Source organism: Adelges cooleyi, unplaced genomic scaffold (assembly GCF_023614345.1).
Source record: "Adelges cooleyi isolate 19-005CV unplaced genomic scaffold, UGA_ACOO_1.1 ACOO_flye_CR_arks_rails_tigmint_CR_PRNA_376, whole genome shotgun sequence".
Classification (NCBI taxonomy): Eukaryota; Metazoa; Arthropoda; class Insecta; order Hemiptera; family Adelgidae; genus Adelges; species Adelges cooleyi.
This window is the reverse complement of record NW_026096053.1, coordinates 3,967,723-3,995,384: the sequence shown is the minus strand read 5'-3', so window position 1 is coordinate 3,995,384 and position 27,662 is coordinate 3,967,723. Positions and strand designations below refer to the sequence as shown.

At 35.1% G+C, this 27,662-nt stretch overlaps 1 protein-coding gene across 1 annotated transcript; it reads left to right on the top strand.

Moving 5' to 3' along the window:
• The first annotated feature begins 907 nt into the window (after positions 1–907).
• LOC126840995 (homeobox protein abdominal-A homolog) lies at positions 908–27,662 on the top strand. The gene is made up of 3 exons (XM_050577115.1): positions 908–2,063; positions 5,180–5,212; positions 26,965–27,662. The coding sequence occupies exons 1-3, from the start codon at positions 1,436–1,438 to the stop codon at positions 27,357–27,359; spliced, it is 1,056 nt and encodes a 351-aa protein (XP_050433072.1). The 5' UTR covers positions 908–1,435; the 3' UTR covers positions 27,360–27,662.

Here is a 27,662-nt window from a genome sequence, read left to right as displayed (position 1 = left end):
TGCTCACAATTATATAGCTACACTATTAAAAGTCCAAGTAACAAAGAATGAAGTATAGGTATACTATATACTAATAAACGTGTAGTTGCATTTAGGTAAAAACTATATTACAAAATCAATAAAGTAGATAAAATTGAAAAATTTTAATTTACAAAATATTTTTCTTAGTTATAAAATCACATTGTAGCCTTGATACAATTAATTATTGAGTTTTTAATGTGGTTCTTCAATCAATTGGCTTTTTATTTATAGTGAATAGTGATTATATTATTAATTATTAATAGAAAAATAATAATAATTGATTTTTTATTAATGTTCTTCCGCTCTCGTGAAATTCCATATTTTATGCTGCCGTTTGGATTTTCTTGTAGTCTTTAAAGCGGGAAATGAAAATTCAACGCTCCATTTTACCAACTATTTTAGTTAATATGTCTATATTGAGTCTATATTGACCTTTAAGAACAGAGATGGGAAAATTATTATTATTTATACAATTGACAACGTTGCGACTCAAACGATACTAATAATAGGTAATTATGGTAGATTTAAAAAAAAAAAATACATATCTAGGGAAAAACGTTTGATAAAAAAAAGTGCCGCCGGCGCCTAAGAAAGTTGGGAAGTGGAAACGTGCGGCGGCAGACGGGCAGGCTCGACAGTATGCATGCGCCGAGCGCCGCCACTGAGGAGCGCTGGTGCCGGTAACGCGGCTGTCGATTGGTCGACCCGTCGACTGGTCGTGCCGGGGGGTCGGGGGACGCGTTCGCAGCACGATTTCTTCGCCGTACACCGGCCCGCCGGCCTCCCCTGTCCTGTTGCGCACCGTAAGAACGCGTGGCGCGCATAGGTAGAGGTAACGGCGGCGGCGACCGGGCGGCCACGAGACGACGACCGTCGTACGGGTCCCGCCAATACCCTCCGCGCGCCGCCCGGGTCATAAACGATCTCACAAACAAGTGCTCAACATTCGGGAAATTACCCACTAACAAAGGCCGCCTCGTTTTTACTATCTCTGTCGGCCGCACGGTTTTTAATACTTTTACAACGCGCCGCGTGTGTGCGCGTGCATTGCCCGCCGGTATCCGTGTGTCCGTCGTTATCCCGATTTGACTGTATTTCGTTTTGGTTCTTTCGGAAACGCCGCGTGTAATTTTTTTATTTTTATTATATACGACCTCTTCGTTGTTATTGCGTTGTTATTATATTTATATATATTTATTTTAATCTATCGTGTATATTCGTTACGCGCGCGCCAGAGCGGCTGTCGCTGCTCGCCAACCCGAACCCCGAACTTTGAACCCTCGCGCGAATCGTCAAACTGCTCGACAAAAATGTGGCGTTGAACGGGACCCGAAGAGAGCAATATTTTTTTCGTCTAACGTTCAACAAGATTTGCCAACAGACCTGACTGATCTACCTATCGTTGTCGTACAACATGAGCTCCAAGTTTATCATAGACAGCATGTTGCCCAAATACCATCAACAGTACCACCATCAGTTGCTGAACCCGGTGATCACGTCCAGCGGTACACAGCTGGACGCGTCTGCGGTCAACTACAGCTTGACGCCCAACAACTCGTCGTCGAGCAGCGCCGGTGGCTCGCCGCCGTCCACGTCGTCTCTGGTCTCCCCCGCGGCCAGAAGCATGTACCCCACTTACATGCACCCCCATCACCAACAACAGTTCGGCGCGGCCGCGGCTGCCGGTTCCATGGCGTTCTCGTCGCCCGGCTCGGCCGCTCTGGCCGCGGCCGTCGTGGACGCCGCCGACAAGTCGTCCTGCCGGTACGGCGGCGGTACCGGCGTCTCCGGTGGCGTGTCCGCCGCGGACACCATGGTCAACAGCTACGCACTGCACCTGAACCACCACAACCAGAACGGCGGTGGGCACACGGGTTCCGCGGCCGGCGCCGTGTCTTCCATGGCCGCCGCCGCCCAGTTTTATCATCAGGCGGCCGCTGCGTCCGCCGACCCGCTCAACTCCGCTTGCGGCGGACAGCCCGGCGGCCCAGGACCACAGCCCATGCCCGACATACCTAGATACCCTTGGATGTCCATCACAGGTGAGCCTAACACTGTATTATTTATCCCTGTTATAACTGTTCCCGTGGTTAGGATATGAGCTTTTTCATGTATATTAAGCTGGCTTGACAACTTTCTGTATTAAAAAAAAAAAAACCATTGCTTTTAACTTGTAAGTAAATAATCGTTAACTTTGGCCAAAGTACTTGGTTTTCAAGTTGTTGAGACCAAGTTAATCTTAAAAGTTAAATTAAAACCCTAAACGAAAATCGTTGCAGCGTTAAACGTGCATATTATATACAAATAATATGCGCGATTAAATACAATTTATTGTAATAAAATAATAGCAATAATAGCCATCATATTACAATGATTAACGATAATTAATCATTTGTACGCGACGGTGAACGACTTACAATTCAATTACGCCCTCTGTCAATTTTACGTTTCGTGTGTACAAGTATAAATATAATATAATAAAAAAAAAAAAAAAGATACTTGCCAACCGTTACGGTAAATTACCCCGTGGATACTTATCGGCTAATATACAATATTATATGTGTGTATATATATATATATATATATATATATATATATATATATGTATAATTAACCGACCCGTCATTATCGCTGCCGCGTTTAACGATTAGCACTTTTACCTATTATTATACAATGTAAACAAAATGTATGTATCAATTGGTCCGGTGTTTATTATCGCTATTTGTCTTTGTATAATAATAGCAAAACATTAAAATATGTGTTCATTCGATGTATTTATAAGCCTGACAAATTTAAACGTGTGTCGCCCAACGGACTGTCATTCTCAAAGCAACAATAAGCGCCGCCGCCGTCACTATGCTATTTATTATAGAAAAGAGAACACGACCGAACACAAAAATGCTGTTAATGATAATAACCAGTTTTACACCAATTATTTTGTTATGCAAACGTAATTGCATGTTATAACAGTAGTAATAACCGAGTAAGGTGAATAAAAAAAAAAAAAAAAACAAATTTAATAACAAACCACGCATTACTTCTTATTTAAAACAAATTATTTTTTTTATGGCCCGGAGAGTAGAGTGTAGTAAAACATAGTATCGTTTTTTTTATGTATGCTTTTGCGCTACTATAATGGTACGTTGTGTTATCGTAATACATAATAAAATATAATTGTCCTATATGAAACCGCGTTCCCCTTTCTTTCGTCTATTACACACATCAAACACAAACCGGTAAATAAGAATTATTTACCACTACGCTTATTACCGATTTCCATTGCATACTTTGACCGTCGGTACATTGTTATATCATTTCAAGACAATTTCTAAGATTTGCATTTGATTTGATTTTCAATCGCCATACCGGATTTATTGCATAGCCAATGTAAAATCTCGTACCGTCTTGATTTTCGTTTTCGACGTTATGATGTTATAATAATAACGTTATTATCTCTTTCGGTATTTTCCAATAATTGGCCGTCAACAGAGCAGTACCTAATCTCTGATGACTATAAATATATTGACAAATAAGTTCTGCTTTTTCCTTGTAATAAAATAATAATAACGCCAAAACTAACTGCGGTTGTTGGTTCGTTTTAATTAAAAAATAAGTCATTAAAACCAGTTTTATTATTTAATTGAAAAATACATGTTCGGATTTCGTGTAATTTTTCTTTAAAAATAAGATTAGAGGTCTTTTTTGTTATAATATATCTATAAGCACGCAACGTTAAGAATAGTATTTATTTTTAAAGCCGACACTCGTATACTGACAACTCGGTCTAACACCATTAGATTTTATTATTTTTTTCGAAATTGAGGTACTTAAGATTTTCATAAAAAAAATCCATCCGTAAACCGGGTACATTAATTGGCCATTTACTTTTTTTTTAATATCATTTATTATTGGTCCATTAGCTAATCTACAGCCGCGAACGCTAATGTGTATTTTTTTTTTTTTACATTTTATTTTCCATTAACGTTTTCATATAAAATCCGTTGAAATTTATATAGTTTTATTTTGAATTTTTGATAATAAACTTCTAAATATTTACATAAATAATTTATTTCCTTTCATATCTAGTTGTTTATGTTATTAAAATTATATACTGTTTGATATTATAATTTTTTTTTTTTTAAATGTAGATAGTTACTACATTAAGTTAATTATTCATGTATATTGTATGTATTTACTTGGACCTTTTAATACTGGCTCATCTCATTAACTAATGCTCGACTATTTCCTTGGGCTTAATGTTAACAATAAAACCGTATACCACGAAAACGACCAAAAAAAGTATGGAATTTGTATTCCTCTTGACTCATAATAGCCAAAATTAGATTTTTTATATTATATTTTGGTCACAATCTACAAAGTGTTGAGCGGCTATACCTTAAAACGGCGTCGCCATACGTTTGGTGCTTCTTCGTAGACAGTCAAATAAATCATCTTTGTTATATTGAACGCCCGAACCACCTTAGACCAACCGCTGTTTAAGGTTTTGGTCTTTTTGAAAAATTGCCTGCTAAAAATCTCCTACGCGGTATTCCATTGGACACGGAGGTGGGAACACACTCGGTGGATTCTCATACCCATTGAAAAACCGGTTTTTTTCCAATATTTTTAAGAAGACATTTTGAAAATATGTAAAAAATGTATTATATTGTTCATAAAACAACAAATTGCAGACTGTAGATTTCCTCCCCCCCTACCCTTATAATATAAAAAATCAATTCAGACTTTAAATTATACACCATTCGGGCAGACGCTTTATAATAAATTATGCGTTTAAAAAACTATAAACCGATAATAATTTCGTGAATTTAAGTGTACTGGTTTGGTGTATAATTGTCTAAAAAATCATAAGATTACACTTGTGCGACCTCTGATTTAATATATATATATACATACCATATTTTATAGTTCCAATTTTTATTGCAGTGTTAAAAAATGATAAACCGAGATTGATTATTTCAAATACCAGCTCCTTGTTGTTTTAATAGTACATTTGATATTATAATATTATTTGAATTTGACTGAAATATAATATTGAAATCTGTCAAAGATTTTCCTATGAAGGGTCTTGTTTTTATTTTTAATTCATTCTATCCTTATAAGTTCTAAATATTAATCCGATTTTCTTTTTATGTTACAGACTGGATGAGTCCGTTCGACCGAGTCGTTTGCGGTAAGTACCTTAACACCATTTTAATACTGTGTTTTACATAATATAACAAATATAAGCCCAATTGCAATAGCTTGGTGATGGGGGATGTCCTATTTTGGGGGGTAATTTCAGGTCAATAATTTAGATGTGGGGGTTGTAGTAAAACTTTTTTTTTTATAGATGGGTAGTACCAATAATATTATGTTATATCACCGTTTTTTATGATCTCGCGTTCAACAGTTGTGTATTTATTTTTAAGTACACATTCATTGACTTAGAATTTTCAGGTATTTAAATATTTAGTGTGTTGTTTGGCTCGTTTGGGCCCCGCTCAGGCCTTGGCCACACAGCCAGCCACCGTCATTTTTAATTTAGAATAATACAACACAATGTGTAGTACATGAACTCTACATATTAAAAGTAATTAAATTTTTTTTTTATAGCCCAAACGCGCGCACACCAAAAGTTAATAGGTTTTTATTGGACGACAATAAACGAATATATATATATACATATACATATACAGTGTGGTTGTGGTGTGCCCTGCACGAGTGTAAATTATGATTTACGATCGCTTAAAAACGTGCTTGCGTCGTGTCCACCATTGCAGCGCAACCAAGTCTTTTTTTTTTTCAACTGTTACAACATTACAATATACTGTTACAATGTACAAAGTAGTTGCTGTAACTAAAATACTATAATACTATAATACTATAATGTATTATCGCTAAGGACGCGCTGTTGCTGCAAAGGGATTTATCTATTATATTAACCCCATTATTAAAGTGTGAGAATAATTTCACCCCTTTTATATCGTACATTTTTTTTTGTAGTAGCCCGTAGGTAAAAAAAAAAAAAACTACCCTGTCTTTACTCGCGTTATATGACCGTTTGGTTGGTCGGTCGGTTGGCAAGTAGGTAGTCTGGTAATAATTATTATATATAATATTATAATCCGTATAATATTTTATTATTATCGTTATTCTATGTTGTGTGCACAATATGGCGGCGGTGCTCGCGGTCTACCGTGTGTTTACAATATTATATTATTGTATATACGCCGGCTATATTATTATTATTATGTAAATGGCGGGTCGTGTACTCTGTGGGCAGCTGGCGGCGGTGAGAGACGACACGTCCGTAAAAAAATCGTGTAAAATAAAAAATCAAGGAAATCTGATTCGATTAAAATATAAAATAAAAAAATAAACGACCACATTTCAGTGTCCATCGCGTTGTCGTCGCGTTCACACTATAGCGTTTTGTTGTATATTATATTATGTAAAATATGTAAATTCGATAAATACAATTAAGACAAATTTGACACGGACGTGGGCTGTGAGCTTTGGTAAGGCCAAAAGACTTGTAAAAGCATGCAATAAAAAATTCCCGGTGTTGTTAAAGTACAATTTTTCGCAATCCATTCCATTAATTTTGTCCACTAGTCGGCAGCCAGTACTGTTGTAAAAATATGGGGAAAACCTCGTCGCGTTCATTTTCTGATTAAACAGTCGGTACAGGTGTAAGAGAATAGTTTGATCACATTTTGTGCAGCGCCGGTTAAACTGGGCAACAGAATTGCGTTTGTTTTTAGAACAAGCTTGTTAAATAAAGTACTTTATTGTGTAAAATGAGTTCAAAAATTATTTTTTTTCGACAATTTAGTCGAAGCCGGCAACTTACAAAAGTTGCCGGCGTTTAGACTATAACGCCAAATTTATACTGCTATATTACAAATGGTAATGGCATCGGCGTCAGTACTACTCTTTTTACTGTAAAAACAACGATTTAAAAGTTACAGAAATAAAATTTAAATATCACATTAATAGTTATGAATTTAAAATATCATATTTCGCTAAAATCCGATTATCCAATAATTTAGTGCTGTATATTTAATTGATATTGATAACATATTGTTTTTAAATGTGTTGTTCTCCTTTTTTTTATTTAAGGGTACTCTAAACTAATCGTTAAACAGTAATTTGTATTTTAAAAGTTCTTAAAGATAAACTGTTTGTAAAAATAAATGTTCAATACCAGAAATAAAAAAAATACAAAAATAGTCCCAAACAGGATTCATGACCATAGTGCATCATATTCTATGTTGTACAAATATTTTTAACTAAGAATCAAAACATATATAACAAAATCCCTTTATTTTCTGATGTAAAATATATAATAGATGTTTTCCACTGGTTTTATTTTTACTAAAAATGTATATTTTCTAGGAAAATTGTAATGAAACGTAATATGTGATAATATTGATAATTTTAGTATTCGATTTATTGTCAAAAAATATAATGCATTATTTTTTGTTTTGCCATAAAGGTCGCCTATTATAGGTGAAACACACTAAACATGGCTTTTGCTGGGTATTTATTATTTCAATAACCATCACAATGATGTTTCAACGGCAGTTGGTTTTGGCGTTTGAACGCGGTGAACACCATAGGACGATAGCAAATCGTTTTGATATTGTTATAATCTGGTTACTGATACCGGGCTATTAAGTAGTGGGCTATTTGTTGTAACAATTTTCCAAGTGCTTTTATTGTCCAGATAATCGGATATTAATAAAATGAAAAAAAAAATACACATTACAGGGGAAATATCGCTATCCGACCGGTCTGGGAATGTGTGTGTGTGTGTGTGTGTGTGTGTGTGGGATACAATATTTATATATCACACGTTGATCGGTACTTTTCGATGATCATAAATATCGTCGACTTGGTAATTACCGGTTCTATATAAGATGTGCAGTCGTCTGGAGACGGTAAATTCGTTTATCGTCAATTTGTGCCCGGTAAATTGGTCATGATGAGACGATAATCGTGGCGTTATTTCGGCCACGACGATGTCATAACGACAAATATACGGTTCACATAATAAGGTAGATTATCATTTATCACCAATAATTTACCAACACAAATAAGATATATATATATATAAATATTTATAACATAATAGTGTAGATTGCCACGTGCTGTGTCACTCGGTTTTGGCCCGTCTGACGTCCGTATGTAGTGTGTACACAACAACTGTATTTCAAATGAAGATTTGTTAAGTCAAATATTTAAAACAAAGGCATTTAAAAAATAAAAACAAGTTATAAAACGCTAATTTATAAATTAAAATAGTCTGCTAAATTTTTTAGTGTACACAATACAATTTCAAATACTTGAATAAACTCTGGGAACTGCTGGTTTAGTATTAAAATAAGATAATACAATGGATTCGGCTTAATGCGGGAACGTTGTAACGAAACTAATTTGTCCACATTAAGTGGTTGCACATAAACCGAAGTTAGTAGGAAAAAAAACATTTTTGTTTATATTATAAATATCAAATTACTTCTTGAACGTGTGGGTAGGTGTATGTTCAATTACTAAGGATTGAATGGCGCGTTATATCTTAACTGGTTTATGTGAATCTAGTTGACAAATTGTGCCCAAAATTGAAGGCTATCAGATGGGACTATTTCCGGTTACTCTTTTGTACAAAGAACTTCCGAGACGTTCCAAAGTTGAAGATCACGATAAGACTGATAACTGATTGGAGAGAAAGCCACACGTGTGTTGTTTGTTGTCCCCGTTTTTATCACTCCGATAATATCACCATAATAGACCTATAATTATTAAGGATAACTTTTTTTACTTTTGATACACAATCTTTTCGATACGGTAAAACCCAAATACACAATATTGAGATCTAATCAAATTATGACTGCTCACATTAGGCGGAATCCACATTCCACTGTATAAGCCTCCCGGCGGCACACTTGTAGACATTTTACCTTGATTTGGATTACAATTATGTACCTATTTTAGCTTCTTATACAACTTTTATCATAGACCATAATGGGATTTAAATAGTAAACATCATAGTATACTAGGCAAATACCCACAGCCAAGAGGGAACTATTGTTCTATGGAGGAGGAATACGCCGGCACAAGTCTGCCATTTCGTTTTTTAACCGATTTTCTTGAGATTTTTTTTTCTGGACTACCGTGGTTGCCGCCATCGTACTGCTGCGGGGCGGACGTTTTTTTAGTGGTGTAAAAAACAACCGTGAAAGGGGTGACGGACTGACCGGGGCTCACCGTGGTATAATAACTCGTTCTGGTGTGTCTATGTGGCACGAGGAGAGACACCGCCGCACACGCTCCTCGTGACTGTGAGCTGATCCGGTTTCGTTGTCATGACTGGGAATATAAGAGTATAATATATAATATGCTTAAGGACGACTAGAATAAAAAAAAAAAGAAAACGAGTCGAGATGAATACTAATAATGGTCGTTGTTAATCGACAACGGCGACTGGTATAAATATATATAATGTAACGTGGTAAAAAATAAGTATAAAGGAAAAATTACAACCCGGGTAAGGTGAACAATATGTGTATATGTGTGTGAATGTGTATACATACCTATATATAATACGGCGGTGGCATGTTTATTATGGTGTATTTTTCGTTGTAAATGAAAACCGGCACACAATGTCTTTAAATAAAAAAAATAAAAAATTCTTAACACGCACACTTGGCTCGTTACAGAGTTTTTCAGAATTAGTATATAATATATAATAATTATTGCTATAGTGTAATCTGTCTTGGTATAAGCTGTTGGATTTGTTTAACCCCACACGATGAAAATATATTTTAGCCATTCGCAAAAGCATATTATTTGTTGTCCCTAGATCAAGTACATCATTATTAATTATGTGATGTATAATTTATATTAATAATAGGTTTAGATTATTATAGTATTATATTCACGGCGTTTGTTCGTTGAATAAGTTGTCGTCCTAATATAAACGTATAATAATATTATAATAGTCGAATAAGTCGTTCTAAATGGGTTTATTATTGAAATTAAAAGGTGTCCAAGATGATATGTTTACATTATTGTGTATGACTAGTTTTGTGGTAGGTCGGTAAAACGAAAATCACATGAAATATTATTATTATTATTTATATTTTATGTAAATTGCCAAACGAGTCTCGACCGATTAAAACGCCATTTATTTTTTGTCCAATTTTGCTGCGTGTTATGTGTGTAATTTGCAAAGATAAGAAGTTTTTCTCAAGTGGCTTATAAAATAGTGTGTGTGTCCGTCCCATGCCTACGCCCGGCAACAGTGTATAATATAATACTGTTCGCTTATTGTAATAAAATTTCATTGAAAAATTATTCAAATGAATAAGTAGTAAGTCTAAACTGCATTTTATTAGCTCTACAAATTGATAAAAATTCACTAGGGTTTTAATTTTTATCCACTGCTTACACATGTTTACTTTAGCACTTATAAAATGTTAAGTGGATACCAAATAACTGTGCAAGTGTAGCTTGTTTTTTTGATAGTATGGTGGTGTCTTGATATTGTGTCGACCGGTTACAACGAATCGCGACTGTTTATCTTTTTCATATATAAGTAAAAATATTATAATTTATAACAAAACGATAGCCTTACCGCGGACAATGTACAGGTATTGTGAACGATACCACTGTAACTACTAATTAATTTTTTTATTAACAATAATATAACGGGTTGTTGTCATCCGCGATCTGCACCATCATCTTCGGAGTAATAATAATGAATATATTATTATTATAGTGTCTAAGAGTATTGTTAAGCGGTCATAAAGACGAGACACTCGTTTGTAGGTTAATGCGCTTTCTACAGATAATTAGTTTTACGACCCCGATAACACCACCAAAGCCGACTACTTTTAATTACTAGATATTATTAATGCTATTGTAAAGCTTGATTAGGAGACCTAACCGATTGTGGCTCTGTGTTATGGCCCAAGCACATAATATTATGTTCTAAATGATGAGGCGTCTAGTTTTAAAAGCAGCCAAAGCAATTTTTGAAAATTTTTTACAAACAAATAATTTCTTCAGATACGCGATTTTGTAATCGATCAACATTATCCCAGCACGGTTATAATCTTTATTTGATATTTAATAATAATTTTACCTACCGCGTGTAATACAGCGTGTGTGTGTCGTTTAGCTGATTTTGAAACTAGAGGCCTCAAATTTGGAATCCAACAGGTTGATTTTTGTTTTTTTTCCCACACCATAACGGGTTTTCGATGTCTACTGTTCTGACCGTACACTCACAATAATCGTAAAACAATTAGTACTACAATATTCGTCGACGACTGACTTATCCGGATGAATTTCTGCCCAGAGAACAGGTCCTTCGTGTACATAATATAATAATAGTAATAATAATTGTCTCGAGAAGGTTCGACTATATGAAATAATAATATTATGATTGCGGCGGCGGTGGCACTCGAAAGTGGACTGCTTTTGAACACGTGATCATCTTCTGCCAGACGTTGAACTCTGAAATTTGTCTTATTTTTTGTTGTTTTTGCGCCGTGTTCGTTTCATATACTTAGTATTATACTATGAAATGCAAACCGGTGCAAAAATTGGTCACAAAATTACCTAATCTAACCTTTGCTGTTGTTACGACTACGCGTGACGTTCTAGGTATATTTTTAAGCCCACGTCGATACTATAGTTTTATGCGCATGCACTTTTTAAATTAGTATGCGGTAGCACTACCGGTCGACTAGTATGCAACTGACGCTGATAATAATGTGATAATATTATTAGGTGTACTGCTTAAGGCGTTGGTTTGGATGTGGTTTTCATCCTATCAAGAAATTATGAACAGGAAGAGCTGAGGAATTAATCGAAATGTGTGATTATTTTTTTATTGATCTACTTTACCGTATTTTATGTAATTTCTGTTAAAATTAGTTAACATAGAATGGGTGTGTTTCCATTCGGCGACAAGTTAAATATATGTAGTGGTATCTGTGATAACTCTAAAAATTAAGTAGTTTATGTTATCTAAATTACAGCTAATAATTATGCATGTGGCCTATGCATTGACGGTGAATAAATTAAATACCTAGGGGAAAAACCTAGCGCACTCGTTTATATTAGACATTAGCAATATTATTTTATTTCTATATAATACCATCTGTTGCTTACCAAACCGTAGCCATTCGATTTAAAGGCTAGCAATACTGTAATGTGGGTAATTTGCAATATTTATATACATTATATTATAATTAATATCCCTAAACATAGGTGTAAATAGTTTTAAAGATTAGAAAAAACTTGAGCAACACTTGGGGTAATGTATTATCGAAAAATTAAGTATTTAAATAAACCATTAACCACAAAAAAAGTAAACAGATGCAATAATAGTTGTGGAAGTTCTAATATAGTTCATTAATAATATAGTCCATAAAATGGAAAATAATTTAGTTAAACATTTTTCTGATGTTAGGTTTTTCTGTAGATGAAATTAACATACATTATAGTTGGGTTTAAAAGTGAGCTTCACGCTCCACCAAGAATCTCAATTGAAGATGTCATTGTAAGTATAGAAATGGGAGATTTTGTGGTTATTTATATATTTTATTATTTTATTTAAAGACTAGTTTTAACAATACTGGGGTAAGACTTGCTAAAAGACAATTTTTCAAGTTAACGATTTTGTTATTACACACAACTTGTTGATTAACTGTCGACTGACTTTATGTGACTATACCTATTGACTATTACAAACCGTCTACGACCTTATCATCTGACATGCAAACCGTTATGGCTGCTGATGCTGTGTAAGATCCATGAAATCCCCCGATTATTGTCCGTGTACAAACGTGATTTACTACCGAATAGATAATACTTCTGTTGGACTTGTCGACCTACTCGATCGCTTCTATACATACTTAAATCATCCAAAGAGGTAGACTATGAACAGTGCAAACTGCCGCTTTAGGCTCAGAATCATGAATTTTTTTTTTTTACTGCAGGACGTTATATACAGAGACATTACACACATCCGCATTTAAGAAAGCTGGGCTTTAGACAGTGTACTTGTGAACCGGGCACGAACCTAGTGTAGTACAATAGGCTATATAGAAGCACAGTGCTTCGAGCACTATGTTATTATAATACTTGGGGTGAGTAAATCATATATATATTAACCCAGCCCCCAACGCCGATAAAGTAATTTTTGCGCGCCTATTAACTGTTTTTTTTTTTGCGCGTGTAATGTCTTCATACCGGGTTTTGCGTTTTTTAACCGTACCGCACGTTATGATGTGCCTTGAAAATCCTTTTGTTTCGCGTGCACTTGGACGGCAGTTACGTGCAATTTACTCGGTCGTCCACCTCTCTCTCTCTCTATTTCTCTGGCCGTCGTAAAAACACCTGCACGGCCGGGTCGTAAAATATAAGATCAGGATAAAAAAAAAATGTGCGTGTAAGCTGCATGCATGTCTGCAATGGTATTGTATTATTATAAAACCGTATACTGTGTACAAGGTAACGTCGTCGTTCCGCCTGCGAATCGGTCCCCAGAACATTCTTTTGGGCGTGTTGTTGCCCGCAGTTTGTGCGCGAATCCAATCTCGGCGGCCATTAAACGTCTTCAAGACTCTCGACACGGCTACTACCGCGTGTGTGTGTGCCCACGCGGTCCACTAATATAGCAGTGACTAATGTAGCAGCGGTTTTCAGGAAAATTGCGCAAACCAAAATAAGAAGCCTACTAAAAAATTATATTTTCGATTATTGGGTTTTTATTACTCGTTTCCGGTTTCTCGATTTAGGGTTTGAAGCGCTGAATTCAATTGAATCTAGCGTCCCCCCACCCCGCCTAGGACGTTGCCATGTTGTGTACACAATTTAATGAAAATTGAAAATACTACTTTACTTTTCCACGGTATACTTGTGTATTAAAATGCATAGATATTTGATAGGTAAGCTATATAGATTGCTAATTAGTGATAAGAACTATAGTCGACGTCCGCCATTTTTATTTTTGGTGTTGTGTGTGTATAAAATAATAAATATATCTATGATTCTGTGTTATCGACTTAATTTGTAATTATTGTTAAAAACATGATTTCACGTGACAAGGTTCTAATTACCACAAAGATGGCGGAAAATGTTAACTTCAATTTATCTCGATACGTTCTTATAAAATTTGGTTTTAGAAAGATTTTTCATTTTGACTCTCTGATTTAAACTTAAATAAACCCGCCTGGCTCCAGATAAAGTAGTAATGTTTTTTTAAAAACTGGCGGTACTAATGGCTAACCACTATCCGTGACAGAACAAACATATTATTATTATTGTTGAGGATAAAGGTCAATCTCCTCGAATGGCATGGAGATGTGTGTTTACACGGTGCAATGCGGCGATACTATAATAATAGTTAAGAAGACGATGGCATTGTCCTAAGTGTGTGTAAAACCAGAAACGTTTGTTGCGCCTTCTTGAAGAACATCCCGAACGCGGTCTTCAACGTGGTTATCGTTGCGTTTGACAATGTTCTCTGAAATCCTTATTAAAAAATGTCCACTTGACTCGCGTGACCGTATGTGTATTTGGAGGGTCAGTTCATAAAAAATATATATAACTGTTATAGTTTTGAGTGTACAACAGTGTGTTTGTTAGGGTAATCTAACACACATCTTAAGCCATTATTATAAAACGACTTATAGTACCACTTTGACATTCTCGCGTTAAAGTGTACAATACTTAAATAATATTGTTGTTACTTGTTAGGTCGATGATTGCTTGGGCAGTTAAAAAACGTTGGCCGGTGCAACTTATTTATTTGTTATATCACTAATAAGATTTTTTTGCCGTACTCGCGATGCGGCGCTCTCAAGCGTTGGTAACATTATATTTTATAATCATCATTATCATCCGCGCATATATTATATTGTTATTACTATTATTATTGTGTAAAAACGATGAGAAGCGGCTTATTATAATAATGATAATAATAATAATAATAATATGATTCCACACGCTTTTAAACGGACAACGGCTGCCGCACATACAACTACTACACACATTTCATATGCTCGCATAACACGAATTTTAGTGGCCATAACTGTCCCATTACACACAAAACGTGTATATTAAATGTATATTATATGCCATGTGTTCTAAACCAGTGAAGAAAACTCTTAATGAAACGGTCCGACGGTTTTTATACCGCAGTGCTCCGCAATGGAATATCATAGATATATTTCATAGGCTATAATATGCCCACACAGCCAACATTTATTTTAAAATTAAAGTGATGAAAATCAAAAAGCTAAAAGTGACATTTGAACAATTTTATTTACAGTGGAAAAGAGTTAAAAAGCGCACGCAGATAAAAATAATACTACACTCAACCTTTCCTCCTGCACTAAACTTGAGACTTCATAAACTTGAAAATATCGACCAGTTAAAATGTTTGGAACATTATTCGCTCAATTTAAAAATTAATGAAATCTATTGTGTATGGCGTATGCGCGTTACCATTTAAGTTTCAAAAGTTGGTATTATAAAAATAATTAGTTTGGGAAGGGGATAAGAACATACAAATTTGTGGAAACTGAGATCACATTATATAAAAACACTATGAAAAATAGTGCTATTCTAGTAATGTTTGTGTTAGTTTTCATCAATATCTCTTTGAAACAAGCACAGAAGATGTAGTTTAACTACATCGATATTTTGGCCGGAAACCGAGTATGAATTGCACAAATAATGTTTTGAAAATATTTTCTCATATATACATACACCAATATATATATATATATAAATTAACATTAATTTTTACATTATTTTTAAAATACATTTGTTTGCCGTGTGTTTGCGCTGATCATGTTTTATTTAAAATGTATATTAATATAGTCTATTTTATTTCAATTTAATATTTATTATTAATATTTCATCTTCTCCCAAAGTTTAGGTGCAAAAAATACTTCATTAATTACACAAATGTCTTGATAATGTTTTATTATAACATTTTCACTAATCTCAATTATATCAGTTTGAAAAATTCCTCGATATTATTTATTGCCATTTATTCAATATGGCTATTTCGATTAGGTTTATTGCTTTAATCCAAAATATTTTACTACGACATTATGTATAGTTTTTTTTTTATAATTGAGTAATAAACGAACCTATTTCATCCTACCTGTTTGCGGCCTGTAGGAAAGATGTGGTAGGCGCTAAACCGTTATGGGGTCACCTATAAACATTTGGCTTTTGGAATTTTTTTTTTAACGGATCTAAGACGAGCACATAACATAGTGTATATACAACAGTATAATCGGTGAAAATCAATAAAACGCATTAGTGCACTTCCATATATTATATAGGTTCTACCTGTATACAATATAATAACTAACACTGTCGTGACGCCTATTTTTTTGTGACCTACACACGTTTCACACAACCGTGAAGAACCGATTAACCCTTTTCCGTTGTGTTGTGACAATTAGTTTGGTCTCGCCATTCAAAAACGCGCGCCCTGTCGTTTTTATACAAATAATAGTAATAATTTGTCGGTCACACACACATAGGAGAACAAAAACGTGTATCGTTTAATGACCTTGATTTAAAAAAAAAATTCCGTTCTCAATGAGACACAAAAAAGAGGATACGTCCCGGCAAATAACCAAAAGAATCTTTTTTTTTCCTCTCCGTGTAACGGTAAATCTTCTTAGGTTATATACACATGGATTTTATAGCCCTTATGTTGGTTTTCCGTGCAATGTAATAAATGTTATGACAGCCATCTTTTTGTATGTGTATTGGTTATAGGTGTTCCTTTTTTTTTTTTTTTTTACAATTTCCAATATTATCGTAACACTATAATAATAATAACAATATATATATTATATGGTATTATTATTACGGTTGTACGATTTTTATGCCAGACGCGTTATTGTTGTCATTTAGATATATATTATATATATATGGTTATTATTATATTATAATAATAATGCGGTCGTATAAATGCATGTATACATACATAAGCGTCGAACGAAGGCAATAAAAAAAAAACGTTTGACAAAATGCCGTTTAAAAAAAATCCAAAGATATTTTTGCAATAAAAACACTGAGGCAGCCAGTTTAGGTGTGTAAATTGAACGTTTCCAAAGTCGTATAGGTGCTCTACGATGGGGAAAATGTATGGAGAAACAAGTAGTTTTTTTTCAAAATAAGAAAAAACTACTCACTTAAGAAGTTGTTAATTTTTCATAATAATAAAATGGAAAATGTTTGGAAAACTACCTCGCTGTTCTATAATATGCACAATCATTTTATTAGGGGATGATAAAAAGACAAGATGCGCAAAGTCTTGGTACATTATTATACAACTCTACAGGTAATAATAGTAGATAACTCCATTAATATTTTGAACAATCCATCGACCTAATACACTCAACACTTATATTGATAGTTGGATATTTTTTATCCACCCTTATCCCGTTTCCTTTGGTCGGACCGAAAATTTAATAATAACAAGACTTTATACTATTATGTTTTAAATATAACTCGTATGACTAGCAACGCCATTATACGCTGTGAGACGGATGGCCGCCGCCAACAATAAAAAACACTGTTGTTTTTGTATCTCTGACATTGTGAAGGGGTCGTGGCAGATTTGAAGAAAAAAACTACTGAAACCCTCGGACGGCGAGGGGTAAAAAAATGAAAAATATACTAAGAATTACGGTTATTGCGCCATGAAGATGACAGTGTTGTTGCCCTAAGCGGCGGGGGCGTTATAGCCGCTGCTCCTCCTCTGGCATCGTGATGGCCATTGTTATATACACACACACACGCGCACTCCCCAAAGAAATATGATATAACGACAGCAACAGCTAAGGGACGGGGGAGAGGGATGTTTTGTTTTGCAAAAGATCATTGCGCGCGAAAAGATGTAAAAACTAATGTGATCTCGTCCCGGGGTCTTATGGGGGCTAAATTTCTTTTTAGATGCTTCGTAAGCCGTTTTTCCCCTCCGACAGCCGTGAGTTTGGCAATAACAAATGTATATATTATGCAAAACACAATTTTAGGGAAAAAAAATGAAGGGTTGAACTTTTCCCCCTGCGCGCGTTCTCTCTCATCTCGCCCGTCGACATGTCAAAACACGCATAGAATTATATCCTAAGAGGATTTATTCTCTTAATTTTTTTTTTTTACTTTCTCCTTTACCTTTACAAACATTGTACACGCGTTTTATTATCTATAATCGAGTTGCGGCGGACAATTGCGTGGTAAAGGGTTTTACCTGTTTGAGGTTTGACCCAGTTTCGGAAACGAATTAAAAGAATAATTGGACACGGTGGCGGCGAAGGTGATGTGTATTTATTTTTTTCCGAATCGTATAAAGCGTTGTGTTGTGTGTACAATATATAGGTCAGGGACGTGAATTTACACCTGCGGGGCCTACCTAGGTATTTCAGGGCGAATTTGTCTATAATATATTGTAATAAAAATATAAAAAAAACCTAGGCACCCCACTGAGATGTTTTAGATGCGACTGTGTGTGTGAACGTACCGAGTACAACGTATTCGTCAGGATGGACAAGACTTTTGATAAATACTCAGCCAGAATCTTGCGGTTTTATAATATATCTAGTTGTCATGGTACTTGGCCTTTGATGAATATTTAATAGTAATTATGTGGTTAGATGTAATTGTCGGTTAATATTTAATTTTAGTTCAATGTTTCCAACTTTGTGATTGGTGGCGCTATTTTAAGTACATTTTTTTTTTAAGAAGGGTCCAAATCCAATTAGACCATATTTTTTTAATTTTAATATTTTTTTAAAAATAAATTAAAACATTGTAACCAAATAATTAGTAATTGTTTGCAGACCAATAAGATACAGATAAAATAGGGAAGGGAACCCGTAACCTGTCGTTTCTAAGAGTGTTAAAAAAAAACTATAAAATATATAGAATTGTACAGGAAAATATTCAATCTATTAGCCATAATTTTAACATTTTTAATGAATATTATATTAATACATATTTTTTTGTATTAATATAAATAATATTATGATTAGTGCTAGTCGAGAAACTATTTGTTTTATTCAATAAGTATACTCAAAAAATATGTTACATACGAAGATTCTGGCCAGAATTTCTGGGAATTCTATTTGCATGTTCTGGAAGTGTTAAGAAACCTAAATTAACAACCTCAAATTTCTTAGTTTGAATGCACTTCCTCAAACTCATTTTATTCGACCATTTCCATCGATATTAAATTTCTTATATTTGTTTAAAACAAACACCTAGTCTTATCGTTTCATCTGTATTAATGTTTCAACGTGCATCTGTTTTTACGCTATTGGTGTATAATATGTGTTCCGACTATCAAAATGAGAAATTTAATTTGCCAAACAAACATCATGGGAGGACAAAATTAAATAATAAATTATAAAAAAAACGGCGGAGGCTCTCGAGAACATGGCACATAATAATAGAGTATAATATAATATATTACATGGAATCGCAGGTGCTGTCCTTATAGTGGCACATGTAGTGCAGCAAGGGAAACTATATAATAGTATGTGTGTGTGTTGTATATAACAAAATACGGACTCGTTTCTTTTTCCATTTGGCTGAGCTTGTCGTGCACCCGGAAGCCAAGGAAATTGTCCATATATATTTCCCTTAGGTGGTGTTATTCGCATCCCTCGCATCGCCTTCGTCCCTCCGGTATATGTTCGTGCAAGGGTATGTCGCGAATCGTGTGTAGGGGTGAATGGCAATATATATACACACACAAATGTTGTATATACCGTGTGCCACCATCTGTTTTTGGCGCTACCATTGTTCCAGCGAGGGGAAGACAGGCGTCGTAGAGATAGAGAGGGAGAGCTAAGGGGACGATTGTATGAAGGAAACGCGCGAGTACTTGAAAAAAGAACCTCCACAAAAGGTTAAGGCAATAACTCCGTCAGATACGGTATTGCAGCGGTGCCGCGTGTGCTTAGGGAGTTACAGGACCCCCATAAGATATATCTATACACATATATATATTGTACACGGGGAAGAGAAAATTGTTTACAGCGTTGCAAATTGATATTGCTGTTGCTGAAGAACCGTTTGCCGAATTTCTGATGAAAACTCAATGCACACGCTCCTCTCTTATTCCTATGGGGTGTCGTTCGCTTCGTTGATATATTATTATTATTATAGTCGTTGGCAGTGTACTAGGCCTGAACCTGTGTAAGCAAGCCGAACACACACACACATACCCACACAACAAGTCATCAATTGTCGGGTTTGTTTGGTTCTATATGGAAAAAAAGTCTACACTCGAATGCTTTGAATTCGAACCACAGTGCGAGACTAACGGTGTGTGTTATGTGTATAGGGGAGAGAACAAATATCGTATGATATTATAGAGAACAATAACAAAATAGGTTTTGTTGTTTGTTTGTTGGTGGTTTACTGCGGCCAAGTCATTTGAAAACAATCGCCGACTTTGGATCTGGAGGCGCCGATAAGTTTTGAAACGTAAGCCGGCACTTTTGTTTAAGTCATGTTTAAGTATTAAAAGTAGTTCAAACTATTTGGGATGATTCCTATCTGGAGTGCTAGAGTTAATAACAGCTGTCCGTTTTGGCACCGTGACCTTGGTATATTAGTGTATTGGCTTTACTGCATCCGGACGGGATAATATATATATATATATATATATATATATATATATATATATATGTGTATATATCTACATAAATGTCTAGTTTGGAATCTAGCCGATTATAGGTCGTTCACAATAGTATTATTATTATTGAGTAATTTACAACCATGTGTAAGACCGCAAGACCGTCGAGTTAAGGGTCCGGTCAGGGTCGTTGTGTTATATTACGCAGCGGACCAACATGATAATACCGTACACAAGAGTTGGAATAATATATAAATGATAAATAATGTTTACCTGGTATATTATACATCTGGTGATTTGTATTTATACTGGTCGGTATGCACCGTAGTAAAGCTATACCGACATGTGAAAAATATACGACTACATCCTAATATATGTGGTGTTTCCCCTTCCCTCTCTCACAAGATATCATACAAATTATTTAAATAGTAAATCTCGCTATATGTATTATATATATATATATATATATGCATCATAATAATATATTACTAACCGTCTTCTGAGTCACTTAATACTATATTTTATTATCGTTCATTATGTTGTTAGGTGCAAACTTAATTCCCTTTCCTCGCCGGAATTCGGGTGGTCGGTTTGAATTTCTATTTCTATCTAACGACGAGTCATAGTTTCATGGGAACAAACGCCCATAGTATAATATTCAAATGACCGCCTAAGCCGACGACTGTTTTACACAACGGATATGACTAAACGGGATCTTGATGGTTATTAAACGAAAAAAAAAAACCATACCACCCTTAAAGGCGAACCCCTTTGAAAATGAATATGTATAATCTTCGGATTATATTTTTCTACATAATAATGTTATATATTATTGTACAACGGTCGAGTGTATTTTCATTAAACAAAATAAAAGGTCTTCCCAGTTTCTCCTTACCGTGAAATTCGATATCCGTGTGTGTCGCATATATCTTATGGCGGAGAGGGGAATATCTCACCGACAACCCTTCGCTCTTTATCGGGAAAGGCGGTAACCGACGAGTTCAGTTGAACGGCGACGACTTGGGCTGCTGCCAGACGAGGAGGGGTAAAATTTCATCAAGAACACCGGCGGCAACGGCACTTGCACGCACCGTCCGAGGGTGCATTTTATTGCCCGGCACAATTAAATCCCCCATTGTGTTCTCCGGCGCTGTTGGCAGCCATTTGCCGACTTAGGTACCGTAATGATATACCTAATAATAATAATATATTTAATTGTGCCCCGGTAAAAACGTCGTTTTTAATTTGAAAAAATGAAAATGAAAAAAAATAAACCCCAACGTGGAAGGAATGAAAAAACACCAACGCGCAATAGTCGGTGCTCTGTGTTGTATGTATATGTTCACTCTTATCGCCCTTTTCTTTGCTCGCCTCATCTACCGCCTTCTTATTGCCCGTATGGCGGTACGAATAAAATAAGAATAAGTAATAACCGTATACACGTGTGTATATATTTTAATATATTATTATTATTATTGTGCCGCTGCCGCAGACGTGACTGCCAAGTTATTTCCCCTTCCTCGTTTCACTTCCCTCTGCCAATGCGCTCTCTCGGCCACAGCAATCGTATATTATAATGTCGCGGTTCTTTATATTTGTGCTCGTCCGCCGTTGTATATAATATTAGAAGATGATCAGCACAACACTATAAAGTCACAATAATTTGTCTTTTAAAAAATTGTGTGGCCCTTGTATTCTTTTGATTGTTGTTACATAAAACAAAAACATGTGATGTGGACAATTCAATGGATTCGTGCCATATAATATACTCGGTACACTTTAATAATTGCGTTATAGGTTTAAAACGATTCACGATTGTAATATACAACTCGATTGTGTGACCATATGTAGGTCAGAAGTCTTGTAAATACAAATTACAAGTTGTTGCATAATTTACTATAATAATATTATCTATTCACGGGTCGTGCGATGATACAAGTAATAACCGAAGAAAGAGGAGTAACAATGATAAAGTATCATAAAAAAAAAAATTGCTTCTTCTTCCATGTGCCAAATTCTATTATGTTCATTTTAATATATTATTATTGTTATTATAACTATGATTTTTTCTTTGACTTATGTAGTCTAGACACCGTTATTGGCTGTTATCTAATAGTATCGTAGCTGATGTATTGGATTTATATACACTGAATCGCGGCTGTTGTTCAAGTAGGCCAGACTCGCGTTTTTACAAAGCATTCCTAATTTTTTGATATTCTTCAGAATGTATTATAAACATTTTTTTTCTAGCTGAAATAATTGCTGCGTCAGACAAAATAAATGCTCTGATTTTCGATTCGGTTATTGATGACGTCCATTTGCGTTTATCTTCTACAGCAGACATACTTGCGGGTCTGTGATAGGTCTTTTGTCTGAACAGTAGCTGCTTATTTTTTTGTTCTTGACGATACCGGTTGTCGGTGTCCCGCAATGATGATCTTGTGCGACCTGTGGCGGTTTTCATTTTTTAAACATGGTCGGTTTTTTTTTTGTGTATGATTTAAAGACGTCATACTATTCGGTGTAGATAGAACGCGGTCGATAGCGCTCTGCTGAGTTATAACCTAATATTATATATATTTTTTCCCGTCGTCTCCTCGAATTTCCACAAGAAGAATCTCCGCCTGAATACTTAAATGTAAATTATAATAATTTGGCGGCCGAAATTTATTTATTTTTGTTATCAAAATGTTGTCTAAATGTCAAGGCGCAATAATTATTACTGTTTTTTATTGTAATAATAACGTGGCACGAACGCACTAACATATATTATTACCATATTGTTATTATGAGATATTATTTATTTGACCATGTCAGCCGATCATCTCGTTTTGTGTGTACTGGATTAAAAAAAAATACCGGTGAATTATACGTCTGATTTATGTCTTACAATAATAGATACATTTTTCTATCTGTATTTACCGGCCGAAATCCAAAAAAAAAAAGAAATAGTAAACACCCAACAGAACGTGTCCTAAAAACCAACTATATTTAATTTTTTTTGCGTTGGCCATTGAAGGTATTTCGTGACCAGAAGTAATAACTCTACCGACCCACCAAGATGCCTATCTCGTATTTGACAAACGACTTAGGTTTTTTTTTCAATACCGCGATTGACTCTTTGGTGGGTTTTACCGAAATTATATTTTCTTATTTATTCTTCAATGCTTTTTCCATGCACTCGATGCACATTACAATGTGTACAATTTAACGACCGATTCAATGATATTGGAACCGAGTTGTCTTTAATTTATTCTAACGGTGTTAAAATTTGTTTTAAATCAATTTTTGCAATCAGCCTCGACTATTACAAAAATGTATAATATATGTAATTACCAAGATGTCTCAGTTGATTATATTTATGTCTGAAAATACCGTAATTAAATTTATCTATCATCTATATTACAATTTTAATTCAACATTTGCCATTATTTTTAAAAACAGTTGCATAATGACTAGGTGAGGTTATTTTTATGAGTAGGGCCAAAAAAAAGTTTTTTTTTATAGGAACCCCACCTCCAATTTTTTTTGTTGTATTAAATAGTTAATTAGAAGATTAAAAAAATATAAATATTTATTTTTTTATTTTAACAATTACATTTGTTTTTTCCTTTTTTTATACAGCTACACATAACCCTGTAGCAAATATATGTTTATCCTTAAATTGTACAAAGCCAACACTATGATATACTTAATTTAGTTGCATGCTGTCCATAGGAGGGGTAGGGGTTATGCTAATATTGTTTTGCATTATTAATGATTAACATAAAAATGTTATTTCCGCGAATTTACTTTAGTGGGAGTTTCTCATAAATATTTTCGCTGACCTGTCGTTAATTTTACAGGGGGTCCGTTATCTTGGGTCGTTATTGGAGACAGTCACCAAAAATAAAAATAAATTCTATCGTTGGCGGATGAAACTACGAATATATTTTTCACTGGAAAGCGTTGATCAACGAAGGAACGTGCTTTTTTGGAGTTTTCATTTGGTTAGTTTTTTAGAAGTGTGATTGAAATCGTGTGCAAAAGCCAAAATAAGTTAGCTGCTAATTAACTACACGGTTATGGTGTATTACAAATAGGGATCGGCTGCCGGTGTTCTCTCTTCTACAGGGTGGTGGTCGCCCTTTCGCCCGCTGTTCAAGATAGAATATAGGAGACGGGACCCTATATTATAAGTAGCGACGGCGGCCAAGTAACCATGGCGACCGCCGCGGCAGTCTCCGCCCTTGCTCTGGCGCCATTAACCGCGTGCACGGTAACTGGTAAGTCTTCACAGCGGCCATCGGCGCTGAAGGCAATCACATGGGGTGTATTCTACCCTACACTGTGTGTAATTACATTGCCCTCTTCTCTGCGTGCTGCACACATACACCACGGGGAGGTGCATCGGTTAATTTCAAAAATAATTTCGACTAAAATTATTGTTATTAGTTTTTTTTTTTAATAACGTCGCTTCTTACCTTATCTCGTAGTTACACGGCAGCGGTTTTATCGTAAGTCGTCATCGTTGTAATATGATTATTATTATTTATATCTTGTGGAGCTGACGGAGGCCTACATAATATTATTCTACCTGTACAATATGATATCGGTAGGTAGGTACGTGCTGTGCTGGTAATATTCTCTGACCGGGTTTTCGGTTCAATTTCACTGTCTTTTACGATAGTAATATCACAACGTAGTATCCTTCTCTTTGCCTCCCCTCCCCTCTGCCCTTCACAACTAAATCCTCCCACATATATGTGTACGACGATAATATGTCGTTTACTGAACTCTACGACAAGACTTTGAAGGGATAAACGTTATTATTGTCTTTCTGTGTCGGTATGACACAGCGTTTTCCCACACAGCAATATACACGTATATATTTAATACTTATAATTTAGTATTTTTAAGATTTATACATATAATAAAACGCTGTGTATTTAGAAAAACTAATATTAGGTTTATTCGAGCAAACGCGCGCCGCCGGTTTCTTTTTAATAAATCTTAAAGTTTGTATCAAAAATTGTCTTATCTCTACTTGATGGTTTATTAAACTGATTGACGACACCACCGACGACAATAGGTTCCCGGTTTCATAATGTTTTATTTATTCTAAAACTAATAAACAATAAATTGCAGCGGTCGTTTTTGTAACTTTAACGACTTTAGTTAGGAAATAACGAGCTTGGGAAATATTAACTACTGTAATTAATATTATTATTATATCATAACTAAGTGTACATGAATGTTAAACGCTAATAATTGATTTGCGTCGTTAGGCAGGTAATTACTAAAATTAATTGGCTAAATTACTTATACGCGATAACAAAAAATTCCGAATAAATTATCTCGGTTTATGTTTTTTAACTAGCAATCTGCGTGCGTCTTTCGTCTCATATATTTAATTATTTATTTTGACATGTTTGTATGCTTAATTAAACTAGACGGTTCATCACTAATAAAATAATGCTATTAAACGATACCTACCTACCGTCGTTTATCTAAGAATATAATAATTTATATATGCTATAGCTATTTTATAGTGTCATTCATAGTTGACATTCTCTCTATAGGTACCTATTCTGTATTTGTTTTCCATGCGAGATATCATTGAATTCAGTATAAAGCCCTGGGACATTAAGCACGGTGGCTAAAATAGTTTTATTTTGGATCGATTATCATGTTTATTGTGTTGTCCGATGGATTTTTAACCAAAAGCATACAAAGGCCATACATAGATATCATAGTAATGTGTATTTGTCCCCTTATTGGCTTATTATCTGGCCTCGTTCGACTATCGCTGGTCTGGCGGTGTGCAACTTCCTGTTCATTGTATGGAAACATGGCTATAAAATGTACAAATTAAGACTACCGAACGTTGTGTATTAATTACGGTGCGGGTAAAAACACATCACATAGAGTTCAAGTACAATAATCTGAAGAGGAAGTGAAGCGAGCAGTCATCATCTGAGCTCTCTTGTATTATTTGAATTTTAGATTTTTAATGTTGCAATTATTATTGTAGCGCCCAGAGTACATTTCTGAGTAGTAAATTGTGCCACACCAAGCAACGTTACAAAATATATGTACACCGCTGACTTCCCCATTCCGGCTTGCGCGTGCCCTTATTTTGCTAATATAGGCATGGCCTATCGATTGTTATATTATTATTATCTATACCCCCCCCCCTACACACATCTTTAGGTATTATTTTATAATTGCGTTTTACTGACGATTGTGTATTTTTTGTGTTTATGTCTCAGGTCCAAACGGCTGTCCGCGACGCAGGGGTCGGCAGACGTACACCAGATTCCAGACGCTCGAGCTGGAGAAAGAGTTCCACTTCAACCACTATCTGACCAGGAGACGGAGGATCGAGATAGCGCACGCCTTGTGCCTGACCGAGAGGCAGATCAAGATTTGGTTCCAAAACCGGCGGATGAAACTCAAAAAGGAGCTGCGGGCCGTCAAAGAGATCAACGAACAGGCCCGGCGGGAACGCGAGATCGAGCAAGCTAAGAAACAGGACCAGACCAAGATGGACGGCGGCGCAGGAATGGTCCACCAGCAGATGTCGCACCATCAGATGCACGATCAGCACAAACTACAGATGGGCTTGGACAAAGGGTCGGCAGACATGCTCAAGGCCAAAACGTAAATAACCCGTTAAATCGGAGAGAGAAAAAAAACAGTAAAATCTACTTAAAAAACTAGATAAAGCGCCGCACGCGCTCCATCGGCCGTCGCGTTTTGTTGTGTGTATATATATATAAAAAAAAACAATGAACAATTTTGAAATTAAAAAAAAACAACTCTCCTCCCTTTCTGCTCGAAACATATACGTAATTTATCTACTCTTATAAATATATATATATTTATTTATTTATTGATATTATTATAGTAATAATAATTAACGATTATAAAATGTTATTATCATAGTTATTTAATTATGAAAAGTAAG